We start from the raw sequence: 26,535 nt of genomic DNA, 5'->3' as shown, positions 1-26,535 counted from the left end.
TCCTTCTGATTGGCTCTTACCTGTGTTACTAGCCTATCCTCCTTCCTAAGTAGCCAAACCTCCTTTTCTGGCTATTTAGGGTCTCTGCTTTGGGGAATTCTTCAGATACCGAATGCCAGAGCTCACCAGAGTTCCTCTGCATCTCTCTCTTCACCTTCTGCCAAAGGATCGACCGCTGACTACTCAGAACGCCTGCAAAACCGCAACAAAGTAGCAAAGACGACTACTGCAACCTTGTATCGCTTATCCTGCCGCTTTCTCGCCTGTTTCCTGGTGGTGCATGCTCTGGGGGTAGCCTGCCTCCTACTTGCACCAGGAGCTCTGAAGAAATCTCCTGTAGGTCGACGGAATCTTCCCCCTGCAACCGCAGGCAACAAAAGACTGCATCACCGGTCCTCTGGGTCCCCTCTCAGCACGACGAGCATGGTCCCTGGAACTGAGCAACTCTGTCCAAGTGATTTCCATCAGTCCAGTGACTCTTCAGTCTAAGTTTGGTGGAGGTAAGTCCTTGCCTCCCCACGCTAGACTGCATTGCTGGGCACCGCGTGATTTGCAGCTGCTCCGGCTCCCGTGCACTCTTCCAGGATTTCCTTCATGCACAGCCAAGCCTGGGTCCCCGACACTCTAACCTGCAGTGCACAACCTTCTGAGTTGTCCTCCGGCGTCGTGGGACTCCCTTTTCTGACTTCGGGTGGACTCCGGTTCACTCCTCTTCTAAGTGCCTGTTCCGGTACTTTTGCGGGTGCTGCCTGCTTCTGTGAGGGCTCCCTGACTTGCTGGACGCCCCCTCTGTCTCCTCATCCAAGTGGCGACATCCTGGTCCCTCCTGGGCCATAGCAGCATCCAAAAACCCTAACCGCAACCCATGCAGCTAGCAAGGCTTGTTTGCGGTATTTCTGCGTGGGAACACCTCTGCAAGCTTCTTTAAGACGTGCGAAATCCATTCTCCAAAGGGGAAGTTTCTAGCCCTCTTCGTTCTTGCAGAATCCACAGCTTCTACCATCCGGTGGCAGCTTCTTTGCACCCTCAGCTGGCATTTCCTGGGCATCTGCCCACTTGCGACATTGTCGCGACTCTTGGACTTGGTCCCCTTGTTTCACAGGTACTCAGGTCCGGAAACCCACTGTTGTTGCATTGCTGGTGTTGGTCTTCCTTGCAGAATCCCCCTATCACGACTTCTGTGTTCTCTGGGGGTTATATGTGCACTTTACACCTACTTCTCCGGGTCTTGGGATGGGCTATTTTTTTAACCCTCACTGTTTTCTTACAGTCCCAGCGACCCTCTACAAGCACACATAGGTTTGGGGTCCATTCGTGGTTCGCATTCCACTTTTGGAGTATATGGTTTGTGTTGCCCCTATACCTATGTGCTCCTATTGCAATCTACTGTAACTTTACATTGCTTGCATTACTTCCTTTTGCTATTACTGCATATTTTTGGTATTGTGTACATATATCTTGTTTATATTTGGCATCCTCATACTGAGGGTACTCACTGAGATACTTTTGGCATATTGTCATAAAAATAAAGTACCTTTATTTTTAGTATATCTGTGTATTGTGTTTTTCTTACGATATTGTGCATATGACACCAGTCGTATAGTAGGAGCTTTGCATGTCTCCTAGTTCAGCCTAAGCTGCTCTGCTATAGCTACCTTCTATCAGCCTAAGCTGCTAGAAACACCTCTTCTACACTAATAAGGGATAACTGGACCTGGTACAGAGTGTAAGTACCCCTTGGTACCCACTACAAGCCAGGCCAGCCTCCTACAGCGGTAGTCCCAGGTGCCTGGCACCCTTTGACCACTCTCTCTTCCACCAGGTCAGGGATGACAAACTGACCCTGGTCCTCCCCTCTGGGGCTCTGTACCCTCCCCCCCTGGAGCGGCACCCCCAGGGTCACAAATTTTCAGGGTGCTTGTAGAAGCAGTCCTGCACAATTCTCCCACCAGTTCAGGGATGTTAACCTGTAACTGGCCCTCCAACCTGGGGTATGTACCTTCAGGTTGGTCCAGGGGTGAGGCTTCCCACCCCCTACCCTCCCTTCTGGGGTCCTACACCCCCAACTAGGAGTTGCCCCCCCCAAAGGACAACATGGTAGGGGCACTGTTATCAGTAGCCCCTTCCTCCAGGTCAGGGGGGACACTCTGAACCTGGCCTTCCAATCCAGGGTCTGTACCCTTAGATTGCACTGGGGTCAGGGGTGAGTCTCTCTCTCCCCGGCCCCTACTCTCAGGGTTCTGCCCCCCCTCAGGGAGAGTACCCCTTGAAATCACACCAGAGAGGGTGATTGGGCAAACCGCCCCCCCTTCAGGTCAGGGTTTACCCCCTGCGCCTGATCCTCCACTCCAGGGTCTGTACCCACAGACTGGACCACTGCCTGCGACCCAGGACTTCCTGGGGGGCATACTTACCCCCCACCAGGTCAGAGTTTACCCCCTGAACCTGATCATTCAACCCAGAGCCACCAACCTGCAGTTGAACCATTGGCTGGCACACCAGGACTTCCAGGGGGGCACACTTACCCCCCTCAAGGGACACACCATCCCCAAGAGCCACACAAGAGTCTGGCTGGCGCAGGTCTCCTGACCTATGCCCATCTTACAGAGTCTGGATTCCCCCCAACCCAGAAAAGGTCATTCTTGGGGGGCTCTGCTCTCAGAGCTGACCCCACACGCTCCAGGTTCCCCACTGGGGTCCGCAACCCCCTCTCAACCCTCTGTCTGGACTTCTGCACCCCCTCACTAGGAGTGGTACTGCCAGACATCAGAACTGGTGGGACTCTGGCTACAGCCGCCCCCCAAGTTCTCCTGACACTGTGGGGTCTCCCTCCACAGATGGCTCTACAGTACATCCTAGGCTCCCCTCCTGGTGTTCCCTCATGGAACCCTCCAGGACCTAGGACCGGATCTCGGGCACCTTGGGCCTCAGCCCATCCCCATTCCCTCTCCTCTGAGACTGGACATGGGGTCCCTCACCCATCCCACTACACTGGGACCTACCTGGGACACTACAATCCTTCCCTACCTCACCTGGTTGGAAAATACCTGGACCATTCCTCTCAGGAGCACCTCCAAATGTCTCTTCAGACTCTCTGGTACTAACCCAGAGGTCTGCCTCCAGTGTAAGTTCCCTGGGGTCAGAGAACTCACACTCCACCTGGTGTTGGCGTAGCTCTGGAAAATAAGGACTAGAAATTATGCTCTCCAGCAATTACATCACTCAGCCCCTCACATGAATTAACTAAAGTACCCTTCACCCGACCATCCAGTGACTCAGCCTTGAAAAAGTACCCCACATCACCCTCCTGAGAATGGTGAGACAGTACCTGACTGTCCCTGACACTCAACCCACACTCTTCTGGGATGTCTTCAAACTCCATAACCAGGACTTCTACCTGGGGGGAGCCCCTCTCCCTGTCACTTTCACCTAGAGCCAGTAGAGTGTCCCTCGCATCACTAGAAATATGACTCCCTATGCCAGTTCCCAAATCTACCCCAGCAACCCTGTGCATCTCTGGAGCAACTGCATATCCCTGAACCTCCTGGTGTGTGTTAACTCCCTCCTTCAAGTAGGGCACCACATCTCTGGGCATGTGCACTTCTTCAGCAGTACTGGATACAAGATTGTTGCTGCCACCATCTGAACTGGACTCAGCCCTCATGGCCTCCAGCTTCAGCTCTTCACAGTTCAGCTCTTGAGCTGCAATCCTTTCTTTTTCCAGGGCTAAGGCTCTCTTCTCCTCAGCCCTCTCAAGCTCTGCTTCTAGCTCTTCCAGACTCTGGATTCGAGCTAGGAGCCAATCATCTCTTTCTGTTCCCTCCTCAGAGACACTGCCCTCCTCCTCAGAGTAGTCCTCCTCCTCAGAGTAGTTCTCCTCCTCTGACTCATTTGGCGATGTTACCTGACAACGTTTCAACTCAAACTGAAACAGGGCTGACTCAAGATTCTCCCTTCTGGATTTCTTGTTCACAGCCAGTCACCTTTCCATGCAGAATGCTTTAAGCTGTCACTTTTTATAGATAAATAGCTGCCAGAAATTGACTTCCATTCTGCAAAGGCTTCACAACCAAAAACCATAGTCCAAAAATATTAGCAATATTTCCAGGAGGACATCAGAGAACAAAAAGCAGAATCACAAGACAAGTAGTATGTTGTCATGTAGTGGTCTGAACTCAAAACAGTAGTGTACACTTAATCACTGTATGTCAAATACAAGTCCAAATCCCAACCGCTGATCACCAATGTTAGAAATGGGGTCTTTGGTTGACAGTCAGGTTACCCCCTGTTCAAGCAAGGATCCTCACTCTAGTTAGGGTAAAAGAGGATCACCCTCAGCTAACCCCTGCATACCACCTTGGTAGCTTGCCAGAGCACTAGGCTTCACTTCAGAGTGCTAAGTGTAAAGTATTTGTACCAGCACACACAGTAACTTAATGAAAACACTACAAAAATACACAACACCATTTTTAAAAATAGGAAATATTTATCTAAACAAAACAAGACCTAAATGACAAAAATCCACAATACACAAGTCAAGTTATCAATTAAAAATCAAAAAGAGTCTTTAAGTAGTTTCAAACACACACTAACGCTGTTAGTGTGAAAAAGTACCTTTGGTGCGTCAAAAATAACCCCGCACTGGCGAGTGTGCGTCAAAAAGGGCTTGCGAAGCGTTGATTACACTCACGAGCAGGACCTTGCGTTGTTTCTCCTTTCACCGGGTCGGGTGCGTTGTTTCTTCTCTTCGTAGGAGAGCGATGCGTCGATCCGGTCAGCGCTCTTGGGTCCGGGCAGGTCTTGCGTTGTTTTTCCACACCCAGCAGTACTTGAGTCGGAAATCCAGCTGCATGATGATCCGAAAACCCCGCAGCGCAGGTTGTGATCTCCTAGCCTCCGTCAGTGATGCTTGGCGTAGTTTCTCCTGCTGCGTGCGTCGATTCTTTGGTCGCGTTTCCGGTGAGCGTCGATTCTCAGCTGCGGAGCTGGCGGCACGTTGTTTCTTTAGCCGCAGATAGGACTTGTGTCGATCTTTTCCCCGCACTGCGCTCTGTGCGTGGATTTCCTTGTCTTTAGGCTGCCAGCTTCTCCTTTCAGGGTCCCAGGAACTGCATGGGAACCACAGGGCAAAGTAGGAGTCTCTCCAGAGACTCCAGGTGCTGGCAGAGAGAAGTCTTTGCTGTCCCTGAGACTTCAAACAACAGGAGGCAAGTTCTAAATCAAGCCATTGGAGATTTCTTCTCAAGATGGAAGGCACACAAAGTCCAGTCCGTGCCGTCTTACTCTGGCAGAAGCAGCAACTGCAGGATAGCTTCACAAAGCACAGTCACATGCAGGGCAGCTCTTCTTCCTCAGATCTTCAACTTTTCTCCAGGCATAGGTTCCTCTTGTTTCCAGAAGGGTTTCTAAAGTCTGTGGGGTTTTGGGTGCCCTTCTTATGCCCAATTTCCCCTTAGAAGTAGGCCTACTTCAAAGTAAAGTCTGTTTTGAATGTGAAATCCTGCCTTGCCCAGGCCAGGCCCCAGACACTTACCAGGGGGTTGGAGACTGCATTGTGGGAGGGCAGGCACAGCCCTTTCAGGTGTGAGTGACCACTCCTCCCCTCCCTCCTAGCACAGATGGCTTATCAGGATATGCAGGCTACACCCCAGCTCCCTTTGTGTCACTGTCTAGTGTGAGGTGCAACCAGCTCAACTGTCAAACTGACCCAGACAGGGAATGCACAAACAGGCAGAGTCACAGAAATGGTATAAGCAAGAAAATGCTCACTTTCTAAAAGTGGCATTTTCAAACACACAATCTTAAAATCAACTTTACTAAAAGATGTATTTTAAATTGTGAGCTCAGAGACCCCAAACTCCACATGTCCATCCGCTCCCAAAGGGAATCTACACTTTAATCAGATTTAAAGGTAGCCCCCATGTTAGCCTATGAGAGTGACAGGCCTTGCAACAGTGAAAAACGAATTTAGCAATATTTCACTGTCAGGACATATAAAACACATTACTATATGTCCTACCTTAACCATACCCTGCCCCCTGCCCTTGGGGCTACCTAGGGCCTACCTTAGGGGTGTCTGACATGTAAGAAAAGGGAAGGTTTAGTCCTCGCAAGTGGGTACACTTGCCAAGTCGAATTTACAGTTAAAATAGCACACACAGACACTGCAGTGGCAGGTCTGAGACATGATTACAGAGCTACTCATGTGGGTGGGTGGCACAACCAGTGCTGCAGGCCCACTAGTAGCATTTGTTTTATAGGCCCTGGCACCTCTAGTGCACTTTACTAGGGACTTACTAGTAAATCAAATACGCCAATCATGGATAAACCAATCAACAATACAATTTATACAGAGAGCATATGCACTTTAGCACTGGTTAGCAGTGGTAAAGTGCTCAGACTTCAAAAAGCAACAGCAACAGGTCAGAAAAAATAGGAGGCAGTGTAGGAAAGTACCATCTTGCCTGGCATGTTACCCCCATTTTTCACTGTATATATGTTGTTTTAGTTGTATGAGTCACTGGGACCCTGGTAACCCAGGGCCCCAGTGCTCATAAGTGTGCCTGAATGTGTTACCTGTGTAGTGACTAACTGTCTCACTGAGGCTCTGCTAATCAGAACCTCAGTGGTTATGCTCTCTCATTTCTTTCCAAATTGTCACTAACAGGCTAGTGACCATTTTTACCAATTTACATTGGCTTACTGGAACACCCTTATAATTCCCTAGTATATGGTACTGAGGTACCCAGGGTATTGGGGTTCCAGGAGATCCCTATGGGCTGCAGCATTTCTTTTGCCACCCATAGGGAGCTCTGACAATTCTTACACAGGCCTGCCACTGCAGCCTGAGTGAAATAACGTCCACGTTATTTCACAGCCATTTTACACTGCACTTAAGTAACTTATAAGTCACCTATATGTCTAACCTTTACCTGGTAAAGGTTAGGTGCAAAGTTACTTAGTGTGAGGGCACCCTGGCACTAGCCAAGGTTCCCCCACATTGTTCAGAGCCAATTCCCTGAACTTTGTGAGTGCGGGGACACCATTACACGCTTGCACTACATATAGGTCACTACCTATATGTAGCTTCACAATGGTAACTCCGAATATGGCCATGTAACATGTCTATGATCATGGAATTGCCCCCTCTATGCCATCCTGGCATAGTTGGCACAATCCCATGATCCCAGTGGTCTGTAGCACAGACCCTGGTACTGCCAAACTGCCCTTCCTTGGGTTTCACTGCAGCTGCTGCTGCTGCCAACCCCTCAGACAGGCATCTGCCCTCCTGGGGTCCAGCCAGGCCTGGCCCAGGATGGCAGAACAAAGAACTTCCTCTGAGAGAGGGTGTGACACCCTCTCCCTTTGGAAAATGGTGTGAAGGCAGGGGAGGAGTAGCCTCCCCCAGCCTCTGGAAATGCTTTGTTGGGCACAGATGTGCCCAATTCTGCATAAGCCAGTCTACACCGGTTCAGGGGACCCCTTAGCCCTGCTCTGGCGCGAAACTGGACAAAGGAAAGGGGAGTGACCACTCCCCTGACCTGCACCTCCCCTGGGAGGTGTCCAGAGCTCCTCCAGTGTGCTCCAGACCTCTGCCATCTTGGAAACAGAGGTGCTGCTGGCACACTGGACTGCTCTGAGTGGCCAGTGCCACCAGGTGACGTCAGAGACTCCTTGTGATAGGCTCCTTCAGGTGTTGCTAGCCTATCCTCTCTCCTAGGTAGCCAAACCCTCTTTTCTGGCTATTTAGGGTCTCTGTCTCTGGGGAAACTTTAGATAACGAATGCAAGAGCTCATCCGAGTTCCTCTGCATCTCTCTCTTCACCTTCTGCCAAGGAATCGACTGCTGACCGCGCTGGAAGCCTGCAAACCTGCAACATAGTAGCAAAGACGACAACTGCAACTCTGTAACGCTGATCCTGCCACCTTCTCGACTGTTTTCCTGCTTGTGCATGCTGTGGGGGTAGTCTGCCTCCGCTCTGCACCAGAAGCTCCGAAGAAATCTCCTGTGGGTCGACGGAATCTTCCCCCTGCAACCGCAGGCACCAAAAAGCTGCATTACCGGTCCCTTGGGTCTCCTCTCAGCACGACGAGCGAGGTCCCTCGAATCCAGCGACTCTGTCCAAGTGACCCCCACAGTCCAGTGACTCTTCAGTCCAAGTTTGGTGGAGGTAAGTCCTTGCCTCACCTCGCTGGGCTGCATTGCTGGGAACCACGACTTTTGCAGCTACTCCGGCCCCTGTGCACTTCTGGTGGAAATCCTTTGTGCACAGCCAAGCCTGGGTCCAAGCCAAGCCTGCATTGCACGACTTTCTAAGTTGGTCTCCGGCGACTCCTTTGTGCGACTTCGGGTGAGCACCGTTTCACGCATCCTTGTAGTGCCTGTTTCTGGCACTTCTCCGGGTGCTACCGGCTTCAGAGAGAGCTCCTTGTCTTGCTCGACGTCCCCTCTCTCTGCTGGTCCAATTTGCGACCTCCTGGTCCCTCCTGGGCCTCAGCAGCGTCCAAAAACGCTAACCGCACGATTTGCAGCTAGCAAGGCTTGTTGGCGTTCTTTCGGCGGGAAAACACTTCTGCACGACTCTCCACGGCGAGAGGGATCCGTCCACCAAAGGGGAAGTCTCTAGCCTTTTTCGTTCCTGCAGAAACCTCAGCTTCTTCTGTCCAGTAGAAGCTTCTTTGCACCCGCAGCTGGCATTTCCTGGGCATTTGCCCATCTCCGACTTGCTTGTGACTTTTGGACTTGGTCCCCTTGTTCCACAGGTACCCTAGATTGGAAATCCACAGTTGTTGCATTGTTGGTTTGTGTCTTTCCTGCATTATTCCTCTAACACGACTTCTTTGTCCTTAGGGGAACTTTAGTGCACTTTGCACTCACTTTTCAGGGTCTTGGGGAGGGTTATTTTTCTAACTCTCACTATTTTCTAATAGTCCCAGCGACCCTCTACAAGGTCACATAGGTTTGGGGTCCATTCGTGGTTCGCATTCCACTTTTGGAGTATATGGTTTGTGTTGCCCCTATCCCTATGTTTCCCCATTGCATCCTATGGTAACTATACATTGTTTGTACTGTTTTCTAAGACTATACTGCATATTTTTGCTATTGTGTATATATATCTTGTGTATATTTCCTATCCTCTCACTGAGGGTACACTCTAAGATACTTTGGCATATTGTCATAAAAATAAAGTACCTTTATTTTTAGTATAACTGTGTATTGTGTTTTCTTATGATATTGTGCATATGACACTAAGTGGTACTGTAGTAGCTTCACACGTCTCCTAGTTCAGCCTAAGCTGCTCTGCTAAGCTACCATTATCTATCAGCCTAAGCTGCTAGACACCCTATACACTAATAAGGGATAACTGGACCTGGTGCAAGGTGCAAGTACCCCTTGGTACTCACTACAAGCCAGTCCAGCCTCCTACAGGCAGGAGGCAGGAAGCAAACAAGATTGGGCATGACTCTGCATAAGCAAAAAGGTCCAACAGCGTGCTGCTCGCCACAAATTGTATGACTTCATGAGGGATATTAAGCGCTAAATAAAAGCAAAACAATACAATACAAAATAATCTCATTCCATCTTCTACACAAATCACCACTCACAGATATCTGCATTTCTTTGAACAAATGTATATACTAGTTTAAAATATATAGACATTCTTATAGGTCTGCTTAACAAATGTACATATTAATTATGGTTAAATATATATACCAAATTCACAACCTGGGAGAATCTCCAAGGACATGCACACTCAGAAGCAGCTTGGTGATAGATTTAATTCAGCATTTCATGCACTGACAAACACCTGACACGTTTGATGAAGAATTACATGTACATCTGGGTCAGTAGTTTTTGAGTTCTGTCCCCTAAATATTTCCAACTGTGTCACTTCAAAGTGCCTGCTTTGTTTTACTGTCACTGATGTCTGTCTGTAGGTTGACCTATTGTCTCTTCCTTACATTTCTATTGATTTTATGAACTTTTAATTCATTTTAATTTTAATTTTTTTCTGCACAGGGCTATTTCAGTGTTTGACGTTATGAGAGACTGGACGTATGCTAAAGCTAAGAAAAATATTTGTTTACCTTGTTCCCTTATTTCTTGTCAAGTGGGGCTGAATTTAATATAATGAGGACAGCCCACTAAGGCGTCATCTGATTTTCATTTTTTTTCTAATAACTATTCTGTTAAAATGCTTATGTGCATATTTTTCAAATATAGATTGTATGTTTATTTTTCACTGAAATAGAGGTCTCTTCTGGTAACTTAAGATCCTCTACTTGGATTGTTGATCTTTAATGTTCCCCCTTCCTCCACTCCACTTCACTTCGATTCTTTTCTTTTCTCCCCCCACCACCTTTTTCGGAATCTATTTTCAAACTTGACATTAGGTCATAGCATACAATCGCTTATAAAAACACTGTTTACTCTCCATTAAAAATGGTGGCCACAATCGTTTATCACAATTCAAGCTCAAAGGTTTCTGTTCTCCGTATGGCATACATCAGTTGCAAACCAATATTTATCTATGTACTTTGAAATATTTAATGGTCAAGTTGTGGGAGCAGAAAATTAACATAGATTTGGGTAGATATTATGTACTATAATGTATATTACAAAATGGCCGCGATGTTGAGTATTTGGATGATAAGCGAACTAGCTGGGTACCCGATCATCTATGATGACACTGTGTGTGAGCTTCTCAATTGGATTATGGGATGTCACCTTCACGCATGAACAAGGAGGCTTTCTGCTGAAACGCGTCAGATGTTTGTTGATGCACGAAATGCGAAAATAAATCTTTCACCAAGTTGCTTCTCAATGCACCTGTCCTAGCAGATTCTCACAGGTTGTGGAATTGGTATATATTCGGGCTCTCACACCTGTTGGCATAACACTAATCTTCTTGTTCACAATGAAAAACAGTGATGATATTCACCAGAAAAGAAGAGGTGGTCACTCTGAAGCTCTTGTAATTTTAAGTTGCCATACAGGTCTCTGAGGGGAGAAAGACTTTCTTCTGTTAAAGCTGCTCATGTTGCAGAAAAAGACAGTGTGCAGAGAGATGATCTGAGCTGAAAGTTCACTTAATTATGGGATTATATTCTTAGCAGTAATTTGTTTGGAAGATGTTCCAGCAGCTGGGAATCCATTGCCTGGCTCGTTTGCAGCTCCTTGTTTTTACTCTAGGGTTGAAACCCAATAAGCATGAACGGCGGACAGCATGTAATTCTTTTGATCACAAAGCTTTCACTTTGAGCAGGGTGGCCTGGCCATTTAAATCCTCCATATTTAGTATAAGTGGACTTATATTGTCTCCATTCCCTCGTGGAGCTACCTACAGTTGCAGATGGAACCATTTGTTTATGCTTTGATTTTACCAGAATGCATGAAGTATCTACTTTTGTTACATATCCCATGCCCAGAGTGTGTGATCTTATTGAGTGACTGGGGTTGGCCAATACATTAGCACAGTAGATCTCACAAACGTATACTGGAAGATGTTTTTGAAGAGCTCAGGCACAAAACAACTTTTTAAACACGATTTGGCCTGTTTCAGTTTAAAGTGCTTCTATAGGGCTTCATGTAGCTCCAGCCACATTTCAACAATCAAGAATCAGATTCTAAGGCCTCATCAAAAAAATTCAGCTTCCTACCTTGATATTATTGCTATTTTCAGTCCAGAGTAGGAGTTCCCTTTAAAACATTTGGTTGTTACTGGAAGCATCACAACAAGCAATGTTAACAGCTAATCCAGTTAAGTTCACTGTAGCGGCAACTCAAGTACAATACCTGGGTAATTGTTCTGGGAATGCAAGGTTCACCCTCAGGTGAAGAAAATTGAAGTATGATCACGAAGCCTGGAAATAAAAAAGGAAGTTTGTTCCTCCTTGGGTATTGTATCATACTATCAGCAGTTTGTTCCAATGTCAGCCACACCAGTTACAGCACTGTTAAAAGTGTCTTCCCCAAATCAGTTACCTTGGGGTCAAGAACAAATTAATACGTTTAGAGCACTAAAGAAAGCTCTAGCTGGAGACTCTTTTTAAGATGTTCAGATTTTAAACAACCCTCTATGCTGCAGACAGACATTCTAGGACCGAGCACAGTACAGGACCGGCACTGGAATCTGAGGATGGTGATCGCCCAATAGTATATATTAGTAGGAAGTTACTGCCTCATGAAGTGTCATATGCAACCAGTGAGAAGGAATGGCTGGCAATTCAATGAGACACTGAGGCATTGGAATATTATCTCTTAGGTTGTTATTTTGACGTTGTAACTAAAAAATTATCCATTGATCAGGTTCACCCAGAATAATGATGGTAACCATTGAGTGTTACACTGGTTCCTAGCTTTAAAACCATATTACTTCTCAGTAAGGCATCAACCAAGAAAGCTAATAAACACAGTAGATTATCTGTCAAGGATATATGAAGCTACCTTAAGGGGGAATCGAATGTGAGGAGGTCCCCAGACCCAAGCTCTGGAGGGAGAAGTGTCTGATAAAGGATAGGAGATCGGAGGATAGGAGATCGCCATCAACAAGAAGGAAAACTAAGTAGTAGCATGCCAAAACAGATTAACTACAGTAATTTTTCACCGGAATACCTGTTCCAGAATGGGCAAAGCAAACTCCCTTACTTGGAAAGGGAGAGCAGGCAAGTTTCATAGAGCGGAGTAATTCATACAAAGGAGTACCACTGAAACACCGAGAAAAACCATGGAGTGTTGGTGAATATAAAGGAGCACAGGCCCTTGAATTTTGTAGGTGGGGAAACACATGAGAGGAGAACCAATAGCGGAGGGGACAGAAAAGGCATGAATCTGCACAAAGGTACTCCACTAAAGAGAATAGAAGGTGAAGGACAGAAAAAGGAAGGGTGTGGGACCTGAGACTATAAAAGTCAGTAGAGATGGAGATAGAATGCGTGCCAATACTCTGGCTAACCATAGGTCCTTTTTTTCACAGTCAAGTACAAGAGAAGGAGGCAGAGGATGACTGGCTACGCAGCAACACCCTTCCTTACCATAGATCCTTCTTTTTTTGATGTGGAAGGTGTTGGGGCCCGCCAGGAATTAGAGAAGTACCAGTACTGAGAAGCCAGAAGGAGGGGCCTGATTCCTCTGGGTTAAGAGTTGGAGGCCATGGAAGCAAAGGATAGAAGTGAACCCTAAGGAAGCTCAAGAGTATGAGAGTTATGAACTGGAATTCATAATTATGGCTACAGTGACAAAACCCAACTATGAAGATTAGCAATGGGAGGAAAAGGCTCATGAGCACGGGATGTGCACAGAGGGGCTTAAATCTGTATATAGACATTAATAACCCTGTTTGTCATAATACACAGCCTGTCTCCATACCTGTTATTGGTCAGTCGATCCCCCCCCCCCCAATATTTACAACTAAAATGTAAACCTACATATGCAGAGATCGCCTTACACGTGGCGGAACCTGCTGCAAAGAAAACACAGGAGTGGCAGATGTTGAGGCACATAGTTTAGAGGAAAACATTTTGTAGTATGTGAGCAATAATACTGAAGCACTACTTCATATGTCACAAAATGCAGTTAGTGAATAGACTCGTTTGTGCCTAGAAAGCTCACTATTGCCATCTGTTGAGAGCTGAAAGTCATAAATTCGAGACCTGGTAAGGCCAATTCAGCTTTCCCTTTTTTCTGAATTCAGTAAAGTGAGTACTTCAAATTAGCCAACTGTAGCGTCACTTATTTACTGCTTTTAAATAATCTAAAACTGTGCTTGAATTGCTATATAAAAATTAAGTTACTAGCTCACGGCAAGCAACTTAGACACCGTACAGCCCCTCACACCTAAAATTCTAAAACTGCTCTCCATCTGGAAAAGCTATAGTCCCTTGCTACACTGTTACAACTGAGATGTCAAAATATCTACTATATCTGGACTTTCACGCCTCTTTCACGCCCTACAAATATATGTCATTGCCTCTATTTGCATATGTTTTCTTTTGCCTTTACCAGATTTGCACTTCAATTCGAACACTGTAACTTAAAATGCGATAAAGCTGCTTTTTCCTGTAAAGAAAATATTTCTTTCGTTTGCACTTTTACTAACTTAGCAAAGAATGTTTGCGGTCGAAAAAGGTAGTAATCAAATATTGTTAATGTAGCAAAAGACATCTATATGCAAGATAACAGAAAACAACCATTTTGGAAACAAGCTCCATTTTTTTATAGTGAAGGGAGAGGTTCAATGAAATAGAATTGATGATTCTTAAGCAATTTTGATAGCAGTCCTTGGGGCATTCTAGGCAGAGCCCATTGGCATGATGTCGGCGTGTTCATTAAAGTTACTGGAGTTTTGCCTGACCTTGACAAACTATTAGCTTATTTATAGTATGCGGAATAAATCCTAGATCTATTGCTTATCATTTCCAACTCAAAAAATGTAAACCATTTAATTAGACAGAATGGTAACCTCTAGGTAGTTATTGAATTCTGTTGCGGGCTACTCAAATATGGAGAAGGAACTAAGGTACCTCCAATTCTTTCAGCACCAGCTTTTAGGGCCACTGCTGCATGACACGATGTGGGTGAGAGCAATCTTGACAGCAAGCCCTTCTACACTGAAACACTAAGCAATGTACAATATATAGGCCGATATGACTTGTCCATTATTAATGTTATGGTTCTATATGGGCCACATGTACGAAATACAGGTTACGCGAGTCACAAAACCTTATGTATAACATTGTCAATGACACTGTTTGCGATTCCCAATGGGGTCGCAAATGACCTACCTCAAATATTCATGAGGTAGGTCGCGATTTGCGACCCCATTGGGAATGGCCACCCTCACAAGGATGGTGGCCTGCTGGAGACAGCAGACCACCATGTCTGTGACTGCTTTTAAATAAAGCTGGTTTATTTTTTTTAATGCAGCCCGTTTTCTTTAAAGGAAAACGAGGACCACTGCCTGCTCTGAAAAAAAATGTGCGCTGCCCTTTACAAAGTAAATAGATTACTGAATCGCAAATATGGGTCTGTACATCCCAAATTGCATTTTGAATGCTGCAAACGGCCCGATTCGCCGTCTGCGACGTGCAAAATGCTTCATACATGTGGCCCTATGTTCCTTGTGCTCCTGTCTCTTGAATATTTGTATTCATGAGATCCTTTATGGTGTACTTACCTGTAATTGACCTAAAAACGAAATAATGAAATGTGCAAAAAACTAAACTACATATTGGAGCAGTCTTATGGCATACCAAAGAGAACAGTCTCGATATCAGTCACAGTGACTATAAGGGAGGACTGCAGTTACCACCTACTCTCTCAGTAGTTCCAACTAAGAGTGCTACTGCTGTGCATATACTTCGTCCAGAAGGGGCTGGATGGATTCTTCACCTTGTCACCTACTGTTTGGCACACCCAAAAGACTGAAGCTCTCATTACGAGTGGTGGAATTCCACTACAAGCAATATCTCCCGCGTGGAATTCCACCACTTGCATGTCTGAGTGTCCTGGTGTCTATGAGTTGGAAATCCCGGGTCCACAAACTCTAAACCTGGTATTTTCAAGCCAAAAGACAGGCATCCAGTTTTATCCGGTGCAGATGCACACCTGTGAATGATGTAGGATCTAATAGCAACAACACGACCCGGACCCGCCTGACCCTTGCAGCATCACAAGGGGAGGAGCTGGAGCAGGTCTATTTACAGAAAGCACCACCAGGCCATACATAGCCAGTGCACTGCCTGGTAGTCACAGGAAGGACATATTCAAAGACAAGAGAGCAGACATGGTTTGGACGTAAAGAGAGGTGGAAAACTGCACATTAGGCAAACACCATGGGTCTTCATTCTCAGTTTCTCTGCCAAAGTTACCACTTCTGACAACCCCGGAGCTCATCAATTTCTATAACCTCTCCACCGAGGACACGATAAATCACTGCAGTTCACATCGAGGACAGGTTTTCAAGCACACGCGTTCATTAAGTTACAAAGTTGTTGCCTTTCTCTCGTTCATTATCAAAACATTATTGTTTTTTCTTACCTCTGAGGTTGGCTCCACTTCAATTTGAAGTACTGGATTTCCTTCATTTCTGGGAAAAAGAACCAACAATCAAGATTACAGTGTACTGTTAAATGAGTTGCAGTAATGAACTTCATCCCTATGTAGCTGATTCGATTTAGCACATTTTTATTTTGTTCGGGTTCCTGCTCTTTTCTGCTCCCTGACCATAAACACATTAATATTGAGATATCACTCTGGGGATGCTCGTGGCTGATGGGAAAGAGAAAAAGTTTTGTCTGCCCTTTCATCAGACTGCCTGCACTGCACTCCTACAGGTAATTTTCTAATGAGAAGGAGAATTCAAAAAAATACCAGGTCGTGTTACTAGCTTCTATTCCTAAAACAAGCAACACGGGCAGTTAACGCTAAATACATTAGCACTTATAAGAACTAGATTATCCTTAGAGTAAGCCAGGGGAATACAGTTGTTCTCTACTCAGCACACAAGTTGTCATGTAGCAAGCAGAATGTGAAATGAGGCTCCCTCCCACCAGGTATGGAATGCAGCAGTGGTGGACAGTGAATAGTACACAGTGAATAGTACGACTGCTCTCAACCACATCACCTCCGCTGGCCGTTCCATGATTACAAACATACTTTGAGCTCCCATTAACACATCACTACACATGTTGTTCTATTCAAGAGATAATTGAGGTCTTCCACCAAATGAGATGTGGTCGAGTGACTAAAGTGTGCACTATAGATGTGGTGGATCGCCATTCTAATCGCAGCTGCTCTGCTTCAACACACTGTTTTATACTGCACAAACTGAGTTTGCTCTATGTGCCATAGTTCTCAGAGCTGTCCGTAAGTTAACTGCTGGCAGGAAACACCAAGTATAAACGTAGCTATTATATAAAACTAACTAGGACCCATTCTCGAGTGCTGGGCTTTGGTGAAATCGGCCTCCTGTGGCTAGCTCAGCTCTTGGAGACATACAAGACCTTCATTATAGGCAGTGTTGTCTGCATTGGTTATGTTTACATTTACTTTAATCAATTTTGAATTTGCCTATTCAAATGGGCTTGTGTCCCATCCTGCAGCACACTTTCGTTGTTCGGTCTCAGACCTTGGTGATGTCACCCCTTTATGTTATTTCAGTCCCTGAGGATACCCGCTTCATTAATTCCAGGAAGCACTGCCTTTACTGGACATGTTTGAAATTGGCTTTGGGCTTGTTTAAGTGGGAAATTTGTCCCATCCTCACTCTGCTTTAATTAGTATGAGTGCGTCCTCGTGGGATACGTCTCAGTGATAATTGATTTATTAGCTTTGAGTGTATTACACAGATTTAAATTTGCTTTCAGCATGTATAGATAAGCTCCATGTCCACGATAGTTGAGTTTTATCATTTATGCATTTGTGGGATCTACCCAGCGCTTAATTTGTGAATAACAAGCTGCCGGTGCTGAAAACTCTCCTCTTAAACATGCGGCTGCTGCAATTAAATGTGCAAACACGGAATACTGAGGCAGCGTAATCCTGAAGCGATCTCGGGCCACTTCATTCCATTTAAAGCCACTCCCTGCCCCTTCAGTTCACTCTGGCAACTTTCTGATTTCTCCCATTGTGACGCATTTTCGTTTTTCTCTTCCTTCGTCTTTCCCATATGTGCCTTTTGCCGCAGCAAATGCTTGGGGGCGAAGAATAAGCGCCGGCCCTAAACAATAAGTGCCGGTGCTCAAAACCAGAAACAAAAAGCACAAATTAAGCACTGGATCTACCTCAAATGATCCACAAGGATTGAAGGCAAAACTCTCTCTGCATTATTTCTCGATGTTCTTTGCTTCACACGATGCATAGATGCAGCTATACATCACCAGCTGCAGGGTAAAAACAGCTTTTGCCCAATATGTACTATACCAAACTCTCCCCACAGAAAGAAAACTACATCTACACACCTATCCATCCATACACAAGGGCTAAGCTTAAGCCTCCTATCCCTCACTCCTTTAGAGTAAGCACATACCATAGACACAGCAATACAAACACGATAAGAGCACAACTCTGGTAAACTTGCACAACACTGAAACACCACGCAGACCATACGAGTAACTTGCACACTCCTATTCAGGCCAACCCACATAAAAACCTGTCACCCGTCTACAAATGTGCCTTGATCCTGCGTCAGAGATCATGCTCTCTCACTTACTCAAGAATGAGAAGTTGGATTTACAGCAAAAATCAGAGAATGAAATCACAAAGTCTCAATATTGAAGAGCACAATGATTAAGGTACAAAAGTGTCCAACTCTGTCACATACACTTAGAATCAAACAAAGCAGAGACTGCTGAAATCTGACTATCGATAATAAGATGTATTGCACAATTACAGAAATCTCAAAACACACAAATGTTTTCATTGTTCCAGAGCCACAGCACAAGAATCCAGAGCTGCATGTAAAAATCTCCAGGGTATAATAATTGTAATTTTATAGAAAGAATGAGGGTTTAAGACGTGTTTTAAAAAAAGTGTAATTTTTAAATGAAACCCCACTTCCTTTAAAGAAAAAGAGCTATATTTACAAGTAAAATGTAATATGTGATCATAGATATGGCGGGCATAAAACCCCAGCAGGCCTCCACCCCTTTGTGGGCCCCCAATGGTGAATGAATGTTGATGAAGTAGGTCGGATTGCAACCCCCTACAATTTGGAATTCTGACCAATTAGTAGAAAGGATGGGTTGCAAAATTACACACTTCACAAAATACTAACTTAATGAAAACACTACAAAATGACACAACACCGGTTTAGAAAAATAGGAAATATTTATCTAAACAAAACAAGACCAAAACAGCAAAAATCCGACATACACAAGTCAAGTTATGAATTTTTAAAGATTAACCCCTTCGCTGCCAGGCCTTTTCCCCCTCCTGTGCCAGGCCTTTTTTTGCCTATTTGGGGCAGTTCGCGCTTAGGCCCTCATAACTTTTTGTCCACATAAGCTAACCAAGCCAAATTTGCGTCCTTTTTTTCCAACATCCTAGGGATTCTAGAGGTACCCAGACTTTGTGGGTTCCCTTGAAGGAGGCCAAGAAATTGGCCAAAATACAGTGAAAATTTCGTTTTTTAAAAAAAAAATGGAAAAAGTGGCTGCAGAAGAAGGCTTGTGGATTTCCCCCTGAAAATGGCATCAACAAAGGGTTTGTAGTGCTAAACTCAGCAGCTTCCTAGCTTTCAGGAACAGGCAGACTTGAATCAGAAAACCCAATTTTTCAACACAATTTGGGCATTTTACTGGGGCATACCCTATTTTTGCAATTGTTGGTGCTTTCAGCCTCCTTCCAGTCAGTGACAGGAATGGGCATGAAAACCAATGCTGGATCCCAGAAACCTAACCATTTCTGAAAAGTAGACAAAATTCTGAATTCAGCAAGGGGTCATTTGTGTAGATCCTACAAGGGTTTCCTACAGAAAATAACAGCTGAAAAAGAAAAATATTGAAATTGAGGTGAAAAAAACATAAATTTCTCTCTACGTTTTACTCTGTAACTTTTCCCTGCAATGTCAGATTATGGAAAGCAATATACCGTTACGTCTGCTGGGCTCCTCTGGTTGCGGGGATATATAGGGCTTGTAGGTTCATCAAGAACCCGAGGAACCCAGAGCCAATAAATGAGCTGCACCCTGCAGTGCGTTTTCATTCTAGACCGGGTATACAGCAATTCATTTGCTGAAATATAAAGAGTAAAAAATAGCTATCAAGAAAACCTTTGCATTTCCAAAAAGGGCACAAGATAAGGTGCTGAGGAGCAGTGGTTATTTGCACATCTCTGAATTCCGGGGTGACCATACAAGCATGTGAATTATAGGGAATTTCTCAAATAGATGTCTTTTTTACACACTCTCCTATATTTGGAAGGAAAAAATGTAGAGAAAGACAAGGGGCAATAGCACTTGTTTTGCTAATCTATGTTCCCCCAAGTCTCCCGATAAAAATGATACCTCACTTGCGTGGGTAGGCCTAGCGCCGGCGACAGGAAACACCCCAAAGCGCAACGTGGACACATCCTAAATTTTGGGAAAAAACAGAGGTGTTTTTTGCGAAGTGCCTACCTGTAGATTTTGGCCTCTAGCTCAGCCGGCACCTAGGGAAACCTACCAAACCTGTGCATTTCTGAAAACTAGAGACCTAGGGGAATCCAAGGAGGGGTGACTTGCGGGGCTCGGACCAGGTTCTGTTACCCAGAATCCTTTGCAAACCTCAAAATTCGGCTAAAAAAACACATGTCCCTCACATTTCTGTGGCAGAAAGTTCTGGAATCTGAGAGGAGCTACAAATTTCCTTCCACCCAGCGTTCCCCCAAGTCTCCCGATAAAAATGATACCTCACTTGCGTGGGTAGGCCTAGCGCCGGCGACAGGAAACACCCCAAACAAACAAAAAAAAAAAAAAAACACAAAACAAAATTTGCCCTGGCGCCTAGAGGTTTCTGCCCCCCCCCGGGGGCAGATCGCCCTAATAATAGGCCGAAATGGCCTAAAATAAATTTCTCTCCCCCCAACCTCCACCCCCCCCCCCCCCCCCCCCCCCGGGAGCGACCCTTGCCTACGGGGTCGCTCCCCCTGCGTGACATTGGCGCCAAAAAACAAATCCCCGGTGCCTAGTGGTTTCTGCCCCCTTGGGGGCAGGTTGACCTAAACTCAGCCAATCTTCCCCCGGCGCCTAGAGGTTTCTGCCCCTCCCCCCCCCCCGGGGGCAGATCGGCCTAAAATTGGCCAATCTGCCCCTAGGGGGGCAGAAATGGTCTAAATACAATTTGCCCCCCCAGGGGAGCGACCCTTGCCTGATGGGTCGCTCCCCATCTCTAAAAAAAGAAACAACAAAAAACAAAAACACAAACAAAAAAAATTGCCCTGGCGCCTAGAGGGTTCTGCAGTTCGGCCTAATAATAGGCCGATCTGTCCCCCGGGGGGGGGGGGGGGGGCAGAAATGGCCTAAAATAAATTTACCCCCCCAACCCCCACCCCCCCCCGGGAGCGACCCTTGCCTACGGGGTCGCTCCCCCTGTGTGACATTGGCGCCAAAAAACAAATCCCCGGTGCCTAGTGGTTTCTGCCCCCTTGGGGGCAGATTGACCTAAAATTGGCCAATCTGCCCCCAGGGGGGCAGAAATGGTCTAAATACAATTTGCCCCCCCAGGGGAGCGACCCTTGCCTGATGGGTCGCTCTCCATCTCTAAAAAAAGAAACAACACAAAAAAAAAACACAAAAAAAAAAAATTGCCCTGGCGCCTAGAGGGTTCTGCCCCCCCCCCCCCCGGGGGCAGTTCGGCCTAATAATAGGCCGATCTGTCCCCCGGGGGGGGGGGGCAGAAATGGCCTAAAATAAATTTGCCCCCCCCAACCACCCCCCCCACCCCCTCGGGAGCGACCCTTGCCTACGGGGTCGCTCCCCCTGCGTGACATTGGCGCCAAAAAACAAATCCCCGGTGCCTAGTGGTTTCTGCCCCCTTGGGGGCAGATTGACCTAAAATTGGCCAATCTGCCCCCAGGGGGGCAGAAATGTTCTAAATACAATTTGCCCCCCCAGGGGAGCGACCCTTGCCTGATGGGTCGCTCCCCATCTCTAAAAAAAGAAACAACAAAAAAAAAAAACCACAAAAAAAAAAAAATTGCCTTGGCGCCTAGAGGTTTCTTCCCCCCCTGGGGCCAGATCGGCCTAATAATAGGCCGATCTGCCCCCAGGGGGGGCAGAAATGGCCTAAAATAAATTGCCCTCCCCCCCCCAGGGAGCGACCCTTGCCTAAGGGGTCGCTCCCTTTGCGTGAAATTCACGCAAAGAAAAAACTCCCTGGTGTCTAGTGGTTTCTACCCCCTTTGGGGGCAGATTGGCCTCATCAAAATAGGCCAATCTGCCCCCAAGGGGGGCAGAAATGGCCAAAATATAATTTTCCCCCAAGGGGAGCGACCCTTCCCTAAGGGGTCGCTCCCCACCCAAAAAAAAAAAATATAACACAAAAAACAAAAAAAAAGGTCCCTGGTGCCTAGAGGTTTCTGCCCCCCCTGGGGGCAGATCGGCCTAATAGTAGGCCGATCTGCCCCCGGGGGGGCAGAAAAGGCCTTCCCGAAAATATGCCCCCCCTGGGAGCGACCCTTGCCCAAGGGGTCGCTCCCTTTTGTCAATAACAATAAAAAAAAAAAAATCCCTGGTGTCTAGTGGTTTCTACCCCCCTTGGGGGCAGATAGGCCTCATCAAAATAGGCCAATCTGCCCCCAAGGGGGGCAGAAATGGCCAAAATATAATTTTCCCCCAAGGGGAGCGACCCTTGCCTAAGGGGTCGCTCCCCACCAAAAAAAAAAAATATATAACACAAAAAACAAAAAACAAAAAAAAAGGTCCCTGGTGCCTAGAGGTTTCTGCCCCCGGGGGGGGGGGGGGCCCAGAAAACCTTCCCGAAAATATGCCCCCCCTGGGAGCGACCCTTGCCCAAGGGGTCGCTCCCTTTTGTCAATAACAATAAAAAAAAAAAAAATCCCTGGTGTCTAGTGGGGTTTCAAAAGCCGGATTGCAAGCAATCTGGCTTTTGAAACCCTCGGAGGGACTTCAAAGGGAAGGAAATACTTTTCCTTCCCTTTGAAGCCCCTCCGGGCCTCCCAGTGATTGAAAAAGAAATGCTTTTGCATTTCTTTTTCAATCGCGCTGGAAGCAGAGCTTCCAGCGCGACTAGGGAGGCCCCTGTGACACATCAGCGCGCGCGCTGACGTCACAGGGGGGGGGGTCGGGGGTGTAAGGGGAAGGTCTTCCCCTTCCATCCCCGACTTGGGGGGGAGGGGGGTGCACGGGGGGCGCGCTAGAGCGCCCCCAAGTTCCCCTGTGCCTAGGACGAGATGATCTCGTCCAAGGCACAGGGGAACTGTAGCCTTGGACGAGATCATCTCGTCCAAGGCACAGAAGGGGTTAAACAAAAAATTAGCGCTTAGAAACAAAAATGCTTCGATGAGATGTTAACACGGCGTCGTGACGGAGTCGTTCCCAACAAGCCGACACCAGCGGCGCCGGACACGAAGTCGTGTAGACCCCCAAGTACAGTACCTTTGGTGAAGAGTGAAAACAAGCTGATGCGCGAAGTCGGGGATCGCGGCGTCTGTGCGTAACATTGAATCCGTGCACTTCGAGCGGCGTTGGTCACGACGTGGTGCGGCGACTTCCACGGAATCGCGGACTTCAGCGGGGCTGCTGCGGCGTCGGGCCTGCGAAGAGCGTCGCGTTTCAGCGAAGGTCACGGCGTCAGGGGCAGGCGGCGTCACCGGATTCAGCAGCGGCGTCGGTCCGGAGTCGTCCGAAGTCGATTTCCTTGGATTTCCACCAGCTTTCCTTTCAAGGGCCCAGGGACTGTATAGGGCACCACTTGTCAGAGCAGGAGTCTCTCCAGAGACTCCAGGTGCTGGCAGAGAGAAGTCTTTGCTGTCCCTGAGACTTCAAACAACAGGAGGCAAGCTCTAAATCAAGCCCTTGGAGATTTCTTCACAAGATGGAAGGCACACAAAGTCCAGTCTTTGCCCTCTTACTCTGGCAGAAGCAGCACTGCAGGAAAGCTCCACAAAGCACAGTCACAGGCAGGGCAGCACTTCTTCCTCAGCTATCAGCTCTTCTCCAGGCAGAGGTTTCTCTTGGATCCAGAAGTGTTTCTGAAGTCTGTAGATTTGGGTGCCCTTCTTATACCCATTTTAGTCTTTGAAGTCACCTTTCTTCAAAGGGGACTCACACCTACTTGTGAAATCCTGCCTTGCCCAGGCAAGGCCTCAGACACACACCAGGGGGTTGGAGCCGGCATTGTCAGAGGCAGGCACAGTCCTTTCAGATGAGAGTGACCACTGCACCCCTCCCTCCTAGCAGAGATGGCTAATCAGGAAATGCAGGTTACACCCCAGCCCCCTTTGTGTCACTGTCTAGTGCGAGGTGAAAAACAACCCAACTGTCAAACTGACCCAGACAGGGAATCCACAAACAAGGCAGAGTCACAGAATGGTTTAAGCAAGAAAATGCTCACTTTCTAAAAGTGGCATTTTCAAACGCACAATCTCAAAATCAACTTTACTAAAAGATGTATTTTTAAATTGTGAGTTCAGGGATCCCAAACTCCACATGTCCATCTACTCTCTAGGGGAATCTACACTTTATCATATTTAAAGGTAGCCCCCATATTATCCTATGAGAGAGACAGGCCTTGCAACAGTGAAAAATGAAGTTGGCAGTATTTCACTGTCAGGACATATAAATCACATTACTATATGTCCTACCTTAACCATACACTGCACCCTGCCCTTGGGGCTACCTAGGGCCTACCTTAGGGGTGCCTTACATGTAAGAAAGGGGAAGGTTTAGGCCTGGCAAGTGGGTACACATGCCAAGTCGAATTTACAGTGTAAAAATACACACACAGACACTGCAGTGGCAGGTCTGAGACATGATTACAGAGCTACTTATGTGGGTGGCACAACCAGTGCTGCAGGCCTACTAGTGGCATTTGATTTACAGGCCCTGGCACCTCTAGAGCACCTTACTAGGGACTTACTAGTAAATCAAATAGGCCAATCATGGATAAACCAATTACATACAATTTACACGGAGAGCATATGCACTTTAGCACTGGTTAGCAGTGGGAAAGTGCTCAGAGTTCAAAAGCCAACAGCGACAGGTCAGAAAAAAATAGGAGGCAGGAGGCAAAAAGATTCAGGATGACCCTGCATAAGCAAAAGTCCAACAGTGTCCTATTGAACATGGCAGTTGGGTGGAATAGAGAACGCCTTTGGAGTTACTTTATAACTTTTACTATGAGTAAAATTCTTCAGTGGTTCTCCAGGTTTGAGATTGTGTCATTTAATGATTTACTGCTTCCCTTCAAACCCAGGATTTTAGGTCCCGATGTACAAAGCATAGATATGGACTAAACACTCTGATTCAGAGTTTTTAACTACAAAAATGCTTTTTAAAATATTCTAATCCCATTTTAGGATTACTGATTCAGTGTTCAGAAACACAGTTGGAGGTGTCCCTTCCATACAGCAAATTGGCATGCAGTGTATCACTGTTTTAGGAACAATTTCCTATAAAAATGTTAAAAAAAAAAAACTTTGTCAAACAACCTTTTCAAGAAAGAAAACTTTCAATTTTAAACACATACCTATTTCCTTTAAGGAAAACAAGCTCCATATAAAAAAGAAAGTTTACCTTACTGAAAGGCAATCACAGACATGGTTGCCTTCTGATCCGAGTAAGTCATTATCCGTGTGTAAAATGAGACACAATTTGCATTCTACCGCATTGATATTCATGAGGTAGATGAGACTACAATCCACTCTGATTTGGAACTTAGTGAACTAACCTATTATTACATTGATCAGTAAGTTAAATGCTCTACTGATCCCAACAATACTGGTCGCAAGTTGCGACCAGATTTTTGCAACAGGTAATTTGTACTTCAGGCCCTTACTCTTTATATTTGAAGAAGTATATGATCAAGCTACATATGAATGACACAACGCTACACTCCCTGATGCCTCCTGTATTCAGTTATACTTTTCATCTTATCACTGAATATATTTTCTTATGCAGACACATAATCTATCATTGCAAGATCAAAGCCTTGTTGTTTGGGGCTAGTAAAGAGACACTCATCTGCCAGCTGAGAATATCCATCAACATTGCTCGTAAAGAAACTCATGCTTATGGGTCACTACTGATGTCTCTAAATAAGTTGAACAATTCAGCCCTATTAGGTACGATATAAAAAACACTGAACACCTGGTGCTCCATGTCTTTCACACAAGTCGGTACAGTAAACCTTGTAAAGAAGAGTGCTTCATGGACTATACCTATCCCTGCCTTCAGGCAAAATGTACTTTAACATTTTGGAATGAGCTATAACTTGGTTCCTATATTCCAGGAAGACATGTACAGTGAGCCACAAAAGAACGAAAGGATGTGCTGGACAGTCCTAAATGGTGGTTGGACTCTGGAGATATTACTTAAGCTTTGCTGTCCTTCGGTTGACAGATTGATCCATGGTGGTTGTTTGTGATGAACAACTCAACCATTCAAGAGATGATTAGTTCTCATAGCACGAAGAACATTTTGTTTAAATTAGGAAAATAAAGATGTTTAAGGTAATTCAGATTCATTCAGCACTTCCTGCACATGTTTTGTATTACAGTAAGAGTTTGTGAAATCCCTAAAGCTCACATGTATGTGGTCCAAGACACTGCCTCCACCAGAAGTAAACTGTGCCTCTCAATACCTGATTAGTGGCATTGGGACAATAAGGGACCTTATTAGCAATAGAAAAGTTAGGCCTTCAGTGAACTCCAGAATTTATTTGAGCTTCCCAGTCTAGGGATTTTGTATAAGTACCTACAGTCGCACAAATAGGTGGCAGTTAACCAGGATGTGATGCACTTTAATGATGGAACTGCTCAGTTATGTTTAGTTTACTAATCAAATATATAATGAGAGATTTGGGAATTGCTCGCTT

The 26,535-nt window shown here is 46.0% G+C and overlaps 1 protein-coding gene across 1 annotated transcript in view; it reads right to left on the bottom strand.

Moving 5' to 3' along the window:
* Positions 1–26,535, bottom strand: part of KSR2 (kinase suppressor of ras 2) — a 2,099,185-nt gene that overhangs the window by 865,978 nt on the left and 1,206,672 nt on the right. The window contains exon 13 of the mRNA XM_069212691.1: positions 16,040–16,088. Coding sequence (XP_069068792.1) covers positions 16,040–16,088 — 49 coding nt within the window. The remainder of the gene's footprint in view (positions 1–16,039; positions 16,089–26,535) is intronic.

Source organism: Pleurodeles waltl, chromosome 11, assembly GCF_031143425.1.
Source record: "Pleurodeles waltl isolate 20211129_DDA chromosome 11, aPleWal1.hap1.20221129, whole genome shotgun sequence".
NCBI lineage: Eukaryota > Metazoa > Chordata > Amphibia > Caudata > Salamandridae > Pleurodeles > Pleurodeles waltl.
Note: the sequence above shows the minus strand (reverse complement) of the source record. Positions and strands in the feature narration are given on the sequence as shown.